We start from the raw sequence: 12,515 nt of genomic DNA on the forward strand, positions 1-12,515 counted from the left end.
ATGCTTTGTTCCTTATGACATGAACTGTTAATGCCACATTTTCAGAGTCTGGGCTGTAAGTATGATACATGTGATGTGCTTTCCACGTAATTGCAAGTGAAACTAGGTATTGTTTTGGTAACCCTGCCCCCAACTCCCAAACATAAGTAACATTTTTAAATACGGAAATATGTCTGCAGGCCAACATTTTGAAGAAGTGGTTACTCTTACTTTTTTTATATATATACTTATATTTTTTTCTTTTCTGCTACATTTGTGTTAACGGAGGGGGTAACCCAATGCCATGCAAGAAACGAGCAGAAACCTTAAGTACTATATCAGCCTGCTTAAGCCCTCCTAGAAGAGCTTTGTCCGACGAATACCCTGCTGTTGCAATCATTTCTCTACTACAGCAAAGGGATTTAATTATGCTTTTATAAGCAATTTAAATCTGGTTCTTCTGGATTGAAGTGGGTGTCACTGAGTGCAAAACATGGGAAAAAGACCCAATGAACCACATTAGTCTGAAATCTACTTTTTCTTTTATAAACGCTTCCCTTTTTGGTTTTGTTTATTATAGGAGGGAAGTGGTTTTCTGTTACTGACAATCCAGACAATGAAGCAAAGTGGGATTCAAGTAAAAGAGGAACCTGGGAAAGACTGGAAATAGCAGTGTCCTGCTATGACAAGTACCACTCCCTTGGCACCCTTTCAGAGACTGACCAGCTCTGTGTTCAGGGCAGAAAGGGCTGAGGGGTTCTTCCCTCTGATGACAAGCTGGTCCAGAAATTCCTGTTCCAGGCTGCTCTACTGTTTAGCAACCTCCTTTTCATTTCCAGTCTAACTGTATCCATGGCCAGTCTAGACTCATTTAATCTTAGCCAGCATCTTGACAGCTTTGTTTCCCTCCTCAGTGTTCGACATCTGCAGACATCAATCAGATCCTCTTTTTGCATTCAATTTGCTAGTCTAAACAGGCTGAGATCTTCCCTTTTTTTCCCCTTTGCAAAAGGCTCCCCAATTACTTCATCAGCCCAGAAAACCTTGTCTGCACCCATAGCAGATTGCATTCATTTTTTGAACATGATGAATGGTACTAGCACAGTGACCTGAAATCTTCCTAAGTTCATGGGAAATACTATACACAGCCCAGGAGCACACTTGCTATTTTCACATCTACATTGCAGTTCAGTAAGCAAAGCCATAGCAAAGAGCACAGCAACGAGTGGCAAAACCCACTGCTATCCCACACCTGACCTCAAACAGCACACATCAATACCGAACATTTCTGATATTTTCCATGAGAACTTCAGAAAAGCCATTAAAATTTGGGCCCTGTGTCTTCATATTATGAAATAAAAGAGGAGTTTCCTTGGTTACTAGTGACAACATCGAGCTTTAAGTTTTGTTTCTGCTACACAGCACAGCTGCTCTGTGAACCACGTAAGCTGTGTATTAAAAAAAAAAAAAAAAACAACAACCAAAACCCAACAAACCACCTCATTTCTGTTACGTGAGTCTACCCAAGGGCTCCACCCTAAACAAGCCCAATTCTTACACTCCATAACTGGCTGTTGCATCACCCCAGTAAGAAGAGAAAAGGGTGGGTGGCAGGATGCATTTGTCTGCCCCTTTTTTTCTTTAAATATTTTGGGTGTATGTAGGAGGTGTGAAGCCACAATTAAACGAATAAGTTTCTCCTGCCTCTTCTAAGAGAAAAAACAAGCTCTATTATCATTTTAGCAATGGACAAAAAACAACTAAAAAAGGACCCCAGGCAGTTTGGAAGAGCTACACTGCAGAAAATGCTTTTGTCCTAGTAACAACTTAGCTCAGGGACTCCCAAACTTACCTTGCTGGGACACAGCTGTGGTCACTGCCTCCATCACAGCCACTCCTCCCTCCACCACCCACATCAGCAACAAGCTCCCACCCACACGTACACACCAGAGGAAGCTCTAAGCCGGACAGGCAGCGCATGCGCAGTCCTCCGCTGAGATATACATACCACTAGTGACATCAATGCTATCATTTGCCTCATCTAAACAAGAAGAAATACCATTTATGGCTCTGATTCAGTGTCCACCCATGTAAGCAAGATCCTTTCCAGGAACTCCGGATGGATCTTTCATTCATTTCTGAGCAGTACACAAAGGCTGGTAGATAAAGGAGGCGACCCCTGCTTCCAAGGACAATTCATTGAGTTTGCAGATAATTCAATGCAAACACAGTACCGTTAAAATTCAGGTATCAGGACAGTAGGGCCTGAGATCCTACAGCAACTAAAGCACACTGCAGGTCTGTAGACATCTGTGCATATACATTTGGAAACATACAATGGCACAGGGGTGTTTCTAGGGAAGACACAAAGAAAGGCCTCCCTGTTAACACCATTTTGTTAGGGAGGCTAGAACAAGCAAGGATTTTGTTTGCCAAATGCCCCACAGATGTTAGAGGTGGAATATAGCAAGAGTGTTCTGTTCACCCTTCAGCAGAGAGGTTTCTCCTGGGTCTAAAGTGGACATTTATAACAGGCTGAGGAGTGCCTCTGTCCTGAACATGTCAATGTCAGGAGGAGGGCTATGCACTGCCCTGGCTATACTCACAGGAGTCTGGAAGCAACAGTAGAGCTTGGTGAGGAACGGGTGGTTCCTTGCTAAGGAAAGGATGCGTTTCTCGGTCATGGTGCATTCAACATCGTCATCTTGGAGAATGACGTCCTTCTTCAACACCTTCACTGCATAGAGCTGCCCACTCTCCTTCATCTTGGCAAGCATCACCTAAACCAAAGGAGAGGGTGAATCTCAGGGGCTAAGCCCTCAGTGTCTATGAACAACACAAAACCTCTCACACCTTTTCACACTAGAAAGGTCAGTTACCTCATGACCAGGCTTGTGGATGCAAGTGACTCAGCCTGTTAGTATGAGCATCAGTGTACAACTGATGACACATATGCTGCTGTCTGCAGCAAGCTTCTCCGGATAGAAATGCCCACACACATTGCTCCAACGTCTGGCGTGGAGCTAGGTGGTCGAAACTCATCCACTGTGCCAGGGAAAACCCCCCGAGTAGTGCCATCTATCCCACTTCCCTTCTCAGTTATCAAATTCAAACGCACCATTTCATGTTGGCTTTATGGCAAAGCAGAGAAACTAAACACTCATCTCACTACATTTGAAACCAACTGCTTTGTTTCCTTTAAAGGAAAAGTCTTTACATGCTCCAAGAAATGCTGCTCAAACGAGTGCTAACACACACACTTGCAATTTCTGGTATAGGCCCTGGCATGCAGCTGTTCTTTTGGTTGCTAACATTTTCCTTTGTGATATCCAATTCTTCACTTTGCTGTCAGCTTGCTTTCCCTTCCCTTCTCTCTCTGCTCTCTGTAACCAACCTTGTCGCACAAACCATACTCTTCTGGACAGCCTGTGTGCCGCGTTATGAAATAGCTTCATCTACCTTAGAGTTTCTTAAATAAGGAATGTGGTTTTACCCAACAGAGCCACGATTAACTCTCACCTTTCCAAAGCTGCCCTTTCCCAATACACGAAGGAATGTTAAATCTTTGATCCCAAGTTTGCTCGCTGAACTTTCACTAATGTTGTTGCCATCTTTCAGGCTGCCTTTTCCCTGATGTCTCAAAGTAGATCTTGAAACCAGTTTCTGTGGAGGAAAGTAAATAAGTATCAGTCTGCATAGAAATTGTACTTTTGCCTCAGAGGTGTACACAAGTAGCCAACCTACCAACATGGGCATTTAGGACCTGTTCAGATGCACTGTACGGCCACTGGAACAGAAAGCACCTTGGTACCCACAACCCCACATAGCCGTTACATGTGACTGGCCAACCTCAGCACTACACTGAGCTGTGCTGAGATGTCAACACTGGTTCCCGACCTGGGCATTTTAAGTTGTAAACCCACTGCCCAGCAGATTGAAGAGGCAAGCCTGCCTCTCTCCATTCTCACTCCCCAGAAAAATAAGACAATAAGTGTGAAAATCCAAGTCTCCTATCCAACATCAGGGCAAGGACGCATAATTTCTGCAATATGCAAAGTGCTGATGAGATCTAGAACCCAACCTCATTTCCTCTAAATGTCTTAGGTTTTTATCTGATTTAAGACTCTTACTCAAAGCCCAGTTCAGTGGGACCCAAACTTCAAAATATATTTCTTTCCCACAGCTGGGTTACTGGCTTCCTCCACTGCTGTAAATTCGATGGAAGGCTGTTCACTCCCATGCCAGCAGTGAGGCATCTGCATTTTCAGGAATTGTACCACTATCAGCACATATTTCTAGAGCTTCTGTTTTTGCAGTATACGAAGATAAAGTCAACCTCCAGTGCCCTCTGTTCACAGGTCTCTAGTATGCATATAAACCAGGAGCACTTTTATTCAGTTTATTAGCCCAAACAAAGTCACATGGACTTCTTGAGCTCCACCTTGTGACTACTTTGGTGTAACGCAAAATTCTTCCTGCACAGACGACTTGTCTCACTACCACAGAAGTGGCAACCCCAGCCACTGGGAAAGAACCAAGAGCATTCAGGACAGCATCCAGCAAAACTCCCAACAGATTTAAGCTTACAGCACAGGCTGAACACTCACCTAGAGCCTTCAGCTCACAAGTAACGAGAAGAGATCCTTAAACACCAAGCACAGATCTTTCATTTTCCTGGCTTCATCTCCTTTTGATGTGCAGATTATGCAAACAACAAATGCTAACAAGTGCTGATTTTTACAGACCTGAAAAGGGAGTGTGGGACTTGTGTTTCCCTGTTACTCCCAGGATACCTGCCCCCCCCGAATGGCGAGAGCATGAAGAGCAAAGATAAGAAAGTCTCATTTGCTACAAACCACCTGAAATCAAAAGGGGCAGCACAGCCCAAATGAGCAGGCTAGGCTGATACAGTATGAGGTAGTCAACCAATGTAGCTGACTAACTGTATGACAAGATTTACCAGGTCTGGCAAGTATGTTTTGAGGGTTTAATATGTTCTTTTTGGTCAAATAATAATAAATAGACCAACATTTTATTATGACTTATTAACGTTTCAAGCAAACTCACTTTTCAAAACTGGTAGCAAAGGAGACATGACAAAAACTTGTTATCAAATGACAGCTCCGATTTCCATTACCCTTTATGGGCATTTTCACTCAAGCACTTACAGTGTGTTTTAAACTCTCTGAATAGACTCAGATATACAACAGCTGGATTTTTAGGATGCCTTAAATACCGACAAGCAGAAATTGTAGACTTATGTCCCAACCCTGGCAACAATCTCACTGGGACCCTGTCTTGGACAGCAAAGACCAGAGGTAATGTTATGTTGACAGGGATTTTAGCCAGGGAAACTGTAGTGGAGAATGAAATGGTTTCCCCAAAAATCACTCAGAAAAGCAGTGACAAAGCTGGGAAGAGAACCTAGGCTTCTTGCTGAGCTCTCCTTTTGCTCTATCACAAGCCACATATGCAGACAGAGCATTTGCTCTTGCAGTAAAAGTAAAAAAGGTATGGCATGAATTATATTGATCTCTAATTAGTTAGGAGTCTTATTCTCCTCTCATTCATGCCAAACAGATAAAAGAGTGAGTGGAGTCACACCACTGTGAAACATAAGCATACAACAAAGCAACATCTATAGATGAAAATATCCAGGTTTACCATGGTGGAGACAAGACATCCATTTTCCAGGTGAAGTCTTTGCCACAAGCCACAGAGAGTAACAACCTACTCATGCAGTCCACTTCCCGACACCATCTGTCATAACCCAAGTCTCTGACTATAAGGACTATAAAGACTCAGTTGTAAATGTTTTAAATGGCCAGGGGCGGGGGGGAAGAAGAAAGAAAGAGAGAGACTCACCGAATTTGGGGAAATGCTTCCTGGTTGCAGACCCATGCATGCCAAGGTTTTAGCAAGCTCTGCTGAGTTCACCCCACAGTTTGGTGCAACATTTGCTTGGCATCGGATGTGGACATTCATTTTACAGACTGACAGGGGTGATGGTAGGCATGGAAAGTAAAAGCAAAGGAAAAATTAAAATAACTTGGAGGAGTTTATTGCTGAGAAATAATTCAGCAATTCTGCTTCAGGAAATATACCCATCTGGACCTACTCGGTGTCTTTAAATTAAAGGGATTTTTGCCACCGATCTCAGCAAAAACAAAACTAGGACTCTCATAAGAGAATAAACTTCTGAAAATCAGCAGTGTACTCCAAACTCTCCAAGGAGGATGTCACATTGCCTGAAGGTACTCACAAGTACATGCTTGTCAGGTATATAAATACCATTGCAGCTATGCCTGCAGGTAAAACCAGGATTTATAATGCCACAGAATTTGCAACAAACTTCCCCTGCATTTCCAGATATCTAGTTGTAAGGATGGGAAACTAAAGTCTTTCTTGCTCTCACTCATGGACACACATACACCCTCTTGTGGGAGATGAAGGCAAATGGAAACTGTTACCCATACAATTTTACGGTCTGGATCACTGAAACAAAAACATAATACCAGGACATGCTTTGCTGTCAATTAGCAGTGTGACAAACAAGGTAGTCAACCTAAAGCAACGACCTTTTTTTCCCCTCAGATGCCTTTTCACTGCCTTATCTCATTAACTGAGGAAAACCCTTCAAGGCAAAGGGAAAAATGAATGCAGGAAGCAGCGATACCCAAGAATATTTTCAATAATGCCAGTTAAACAAAGCTGTGCTGAGAGTGCAAAGTAGAGTCCTTCTGGAAGCCTGAGATTAAAAAGTAGATCAGTGTTTTTGTTAACTCGTACAAAGATGAATATTCATCGTTTGGCTTTCTCTTGAAGGTTGCACAAATCAAGCCCACACAGTGCATCAAGAGACTAAAAATACATATATTTTGTGAAAAGGCAAGAGTAAGAAGCTGCTCACTTTTACACTGTAGGCCCTGTCGCATGATTCCCCAGAGCAAGGAACCACAGTGATCACAGAAAGTCGGGACTTTGTAGTTGTGGACGCTGAACTTATGAGGAATGTTGATTCCAAACCTCTGTTCAGTCACCTGAGGAGGCAAAAGAAAAGCACAGATTTAAAATTCAAATACATATATATATATGCTGATGTTTACTTACATACTGGCATTTATGCGCAAAACTATGAAAATGTCCCAATCCATCACCTCACTGAGGTTTATTGCCAGTGAACACTAAGTGCCCAACCTCACCTGCTGTGAGCCTGCTCTGCTTTCTTTGCTGGGCAAGCTGGACTACCTGACAAAGCAGATTTTAAAGAGGGCTGCCTAGCCAATTTTAAATTCTTAAAACCAAGTTAGAATTCGAAGTGGATTACCTCATCACAAGCCTATCACTCTGAAGTACCACATATAAATTATGCTAGCTACAGCATTTTGTAACTAACCCATTTTCAAATTACCAACTAGCATACCATGCGCAAACACGTAACTTTAGGTCAAATTGTTGATTTTATTAAATGTAATATAGAATAGTTTTCCCAGCTCCTCCTAAAATTCTCATTCCTCTTCTCACCCTCCTTGTTATTAACAGCCTTTCATTTCAGGCCTACATTTCACTTTATCACTTGCCCTCATCCCCTTTTGATCTTGTTCTTTTCCAATTGTGAATCATTCAGATCTCAAAGACACCTTAGAAAAGGTTACATCAGCTGAAGAAATGAACCCCCATTTAGCCTCTTCATTACTTTCTAATTTGTTTCTCAACATGCAGATCCTGGAAGACTGAGGGGGAACCCACAACTTCACAAAGAAGAGTCAGGGATGTGATTGAAACAATGAGTTTAAAGTGAGCAGTGCCTCCTCACTTTCGTCTTCTTTTAAAGTAACATAGATGTGTTATAAACCCTTCATAATCCCAAGAGAGGGGTGAGGAGATTCACTATGTAACTTGCACTTTTACCCTTAGGCATGTTAACTTATTTTCATCTGGCTTGGCAAGGGGTCATTTTAAGACTTCTTAAGTCTAGCTCAGCAGTTTGGAGGCAAGAAATAACGAGCAAAGGCAATTGCTTATCTGCACTGGAAAGAAGGTTTCTGCATGGCACACAATACAGAGCTACCTCCCGATTAAAAATATTTCAGTTGAATTTTCCTCAAACAGTTTTTAACAATTTCCAGCTACACATGGAGACATGCAATGCACAGGGCAGTTTTAGGTGGGGATGTTACTCCTGTCAAATATAGCCAAAACGAGCAAGAAAGAAAACCTTCAGAAACACAAGTTATGCAAGGGTTCTTTATTACAACATGAATAATTTCATAGAGTAAAGGTGTGGAGCCATGACTAAATGAGCGCTTTAAATTACCAGAAAAGAAATAAGAGGCATAACAAAGACCAGTGGTTAGATTTTAAAGCCAGAGAAATCCACATTAAGAACTGGGCACCAAATTTTGATGACAACACAGTTAATCATGAAAGGAAGTTATCATGGAAAACAGAGGATTTGCTATTTCTTGATGTCTTCCAATGAAGACACCATGCCTTCCCAAAATATGTGCTAGTCCAAGCAGTTACTGGAATTAACAGAACAACCAGATGATATTGCCTGGCCTTTAGGCATGACCCTATCACTCTTTCTCACTTTATAAATCTATGAATAAAGATAACACAGAGTAAATTCTATTATAGGACAGCCCCCAGCAACCCAGAAAACCTCAGGATTTACAAATTATGACGACCTGAAATAATCACCATGACTTTACCTTAAGATCAATCTTGTTAGTATTGTTTTGGCACGTGCAAGCTGTAACAATTAGATGATGGCAGCGCTTGTGTACAACACAGGTGCATACTAGGAAATAAAAGAGGCATGATGAAAACAGCTGTTGAAAGACTCAGAACACATCAACCCATCAGCTGCATTCTTTAAGGCTCAGCTGTGTCATCAGGACACAGTAAAGACGTGAAAAATAATCAGTGGCATGGAACTTCCAAAAAGTCATAACAGATCTGGAGATGCATCTCCAACCCATTGCAACAGAAATACTGCACTTGATCATTCATACAGCCTAGAAAACAGCTACCTATATAAAATACGGGTGATGCCCACAGAAATAATAGTGTGACTTCACAAATGAACATAAAAAAATGAGTATTTCTCACAACATACACAAACAATGCACAGGTCTGAGATAACAAAAGCCACTCCTACATCTCAGTGGTATAGTGTCTCTTACACTGAATACCCGACTGAGTCCTGCCCAGGTTACTTTGTCATTAAGGCTCAGTGCCTTGAATCCGGGGAGCTGGATAACTGCAGCAGAATGATGCTGTGTCTGGGCTAATTAGCTAGTCTGCATCAAGAAGGCTAATCAGCCCTAAAGCAGAGTTGGGTTCTCTCCAGGTCTGAAGCTGGCTTGGCTGGAATGAACTAGGACTCCTCCACTCCACAACCCAGCGCGTGCTGTAGACACCACCAAGGGCCGCAGCTACTGTCTACGTAAGGAGACTTTTGTAATGGAAACTGTACATTGCAGATGTGTTGCAGGGTCCCACACGATTCTGTTTGTTGCTGACTCAAGCTTGCACTCATAAGTGTCTGTCAATAATATTCACTTTCACCCAGAATTTTTATGCAGGATATCTATTTTGTTTACATGTAGCTTCCTTTCATATGAGGACACCAGTGCCCTATTATAGGGCACAAGGAACAGCCTGCGTTAGAAGGCCGTACTGAGTTACCATTCACCTGTGAGGCAAGTAAATAAATAAATAATCTTAGCATAGAAAAAGGGAAAGGAAGAACAATAATTAAGTGCAAACAAGCATCACACACATCTATAATACAGCCGTTCAGCCAAAATATGTATTCAGACAAAAGTGATGTGCCAGCTCACAAAGCTGCCCTTTGAAGTCAGATCCCTAGTTTCACCTTGTTGAACTACATAGGGGGAGAAAAGGAAGAGGGTGGCCATTCCAGGAGCATACTTTGTGACCAAGTACCAGCTGAACACTGTCCTGAAGGGACCCTGGCTCTCTCAAGCCTAGCTAAGTGTTACATGTACTCAGCAACTCAGTGGATCTACACAGGAGGAAAACTCGGTGGAACACAGCAACTGGCCTCCCAGGTGTTTGCAGGAACATAGGTGGTTGCTCTTGTGTGCACGTGAGCCGTCAGCCTGATGGCTGCTCAAACGCACAGTTTTGGGCTGGCTGGGGAGGCAGAGGAGTGGTGGCTTCAGAGAAGCTTATAACCGCAGGATGTCCCAGCAGCACAGGAGACCGCTCCTGAGACAGCACATCCTACGCACACATTGTGCGGGAGCAGAGCGCCTTACCTTGGCACTGGTACCCCTGCTTCCCAAACACGCCCCTGTTCAAAACAAAATATGAACATAAATTAACATCAGAAAGCCAGTCCTCTTGCAGATCGTTTACTGAAGAGAGAGCCAAAATGCAAGAGGATCCAGAATGACCCGATCTCTGGGGCAAAACTGCCCAGCAATGGTGGTGCAATTCAGCACAGGGGTGTGAGAGTGTAACAAAGTGCTACAAGGGCCGTAGCTTACAGGGCAGGCTGTCAACATGCATGTTATTCCCCATATTTCCCCTCACTCTACTTTCTGAAATACCTCACTTTATTACAACACACACCACACTTATTAGACAGATCCCAGCAGCCCACACCCTGTTATTATCTCTCCCACTCTATGCTCTTTTGAGACATATCTAAGTTTTTCCTCCCTGCGCTGCCTACTCCCCCACATCTATCAACCCACACCTCACACCTCTGATAGCTCTTCTGCTCTCAGGCATTTTCACTAGTCTTTCAAGCAGCTGTTTCTTCTCAATGTAATCTCAAAGCTCCACTCAAGTTAATACCTGGGGTCTTTCTTCAGATTGCCTGGGTTACTCTCCCCCCACCCCCGAAATAACATCTGTGCTTACAAGTGAGGAACGTTGCCTCATCCCCACACCACCCCAGTTTGTTTTCAGCATCGAAGATACACATCACCTCTGGTGTCTCTACAGCAGACTCCAGTTTGCAACTTAAGTGTACCCTGCTAAACCTGATGGCCAAGGGGAATCACATCAGTGGCCCTTGGTAAAGTGTTGGGTGACCGACTCAAGATCGGTAGTGGCATGTTGGTCCCCAAAACGCAAAGGGACAGGCATCTCCACACCACCATGTTCAAGCCATTCTTACCAGATGAACTCCTTGCAGTGCGAGCAGTACGTTGGCTGTCGCAGGTAGGTAGCCATGAATTTGTGCCCGTTCACCTGATGCACTCGCCTTCGCATTGCCCGCTGGCGTTTCCGAGTGAGGTTCTTAAAAATTCGATCTCTCTGGAGGGTCCCTGTGCAGGGGATAGGCAAAAAAAGAAAAAAGGCAACAAAATATTAACATTATCATGCTCCTGTTTTTGCTATGGCATAAAATGCTTTCAAAGGCCACAATTACATCCCTGGTTTAGAAGTCAGGGGACCACAGTCTAGAATGAGGACAGCATCTGGGACAGGCAAGGAAGTTAATTGCAAAGGCCCCTTTAGCTCAAAATTACATTCTTCATGTAGAAATAACTGCCTCTTTCCATCTTCCTCTCGCTCCTCTCCCATGTTCAGACATGTCACTAATCCATTAATTCACAAGCTGTAAACAGCCCAGAAGCTCAGGGTTAATGAGTTGTTATAACTCACAGCTTTTTGGGCAATAAGTCCTGAAAACATGACTACGTGCAACCAGCTGACCAGTGCTCCGCTTGCTGAGCCAAAGCAGTGCCTTGCTCAGCGAATAGGGTTTATCCACTTCCGGTATTCTCATCCTACACTTCTGTATCACTATTTGTAGCAATTTTGTTTCCTGTGTTGGATAAAAAGGCACAGCCTAATTTTTCAAGGACTGCAAGTGGTTTGATATGTACATCTCTCAGCTTTCTTTGAAGGTCTCATTTTCCAAAAGGTAGATCACAGAATCACAGAATGGTCAGGGTTGGAAGGGACCTCTGGAGATCATCTAGTCCAACCCCCCTGCCAGAGCAGGGTCACCTACAACAGGTTGCACAGGACAGCGTCCAGGCGGGTTTTGAATGTCTCCAGAATGGGAGACTCCACCACCTCTCTGGGCAGCCTGTTCCAGTGCTCCACTACCCTCAAGGTAAAGAAGTTCCTCCTCATGTTAAGATGGCACTTCCTATGTTCAAGCTTGTGCCCATTACCCCTCGTCCTATCACTGGGCACCACTGAAAAAAGACTGCTCCCATCCCCCTGGCACTCTCCCTTTAAGTATTCGTAAGTATTAATAAGATCCCCCCTCAATCTTCTTTTCTGTAGACTAAAGAGACCCAAGTTCCTAAGCCTTTCCTCATATGAGAGATGTGCCAATCCCCAATCATCTTTGTAGCCCTTTGCTGGACCCTCTCCAGCAGATCCCTGTCTTTCTTGAACTGGGGAGCCCAGAACTGGACACAGTACTCCAGATGCGGCCTCACCAGGGCAGAGTAGAGGGGGAGGATGACCTCCCTCGACCTGCTGGCCACACTTTTCCTGATGCACCCCAGGATGCTATTTGCCTTCTTGGCCGCCAG

General features: G+C 43.6%; 1 protein-coding gene across 1 annotated transcript in view; it reads right to left on the minus strand.

Moving 5' to 3' along the window:
* The window catches only part of PRKCH (protein kinase C, eta), a gene marked incomplete at its 5' end in the record, with an annotated part of 119,233 nt that overhangs the window by 56,962 nt on the left and 49,756 nt on the right, over nucleotides 1-12,515 (minus strand). Inside the window, 7 exons of the mRNA XM_009891217.1 lie at nucleotides 2,586-2,759; nucleotides 3,499-3,642; nucleotides 5,845-5,972; nucleotides 6,890-7,019; nucleotides 8,694-8,782; nucleotides 10,269-10,303; nucleotides 11,138-11,288. Of these exons, the coding sequence (XP_009889519.1) occupies nucleotides 2,586-2,759; nucleotides 3,499-3,642; nucleotides 5,845-5,972; nucleotides 6,890-7,019; nucleotides 8,694-8,782; nucleotides 10,269-10,303; nucleotides 11,138-11,288 (851 nt within the window). The remainder of the gene's footprint in view (nucleotides 1-2,585; nucleotides 2,760-3,498; nucleotides 3,643-5,844; nucleotides 5,973-6,889; nucleotides 7,020-8,693; nucleotides 8,783-10,268; nucleotides 10,304-11,137; nucleotides 11,289-12,515) is intronic.

The sequence above is a fragment of the Charadrius vociferus genome, unplaced genomic scaffold (assembly GCF_000708025.1).
Source record: "Charadrius vociferus isolate BGI_N301 unplaced genomic scaffold, ASM70802v2 scaffold308, whole genome shotgun sequence".
Classification (NCBI taxonomy): Eukaryota; Metazoa; Chordata; class Aves; order Charadriiformes; family Charadriidae; genus Charadrius; species Charadrius vociferus.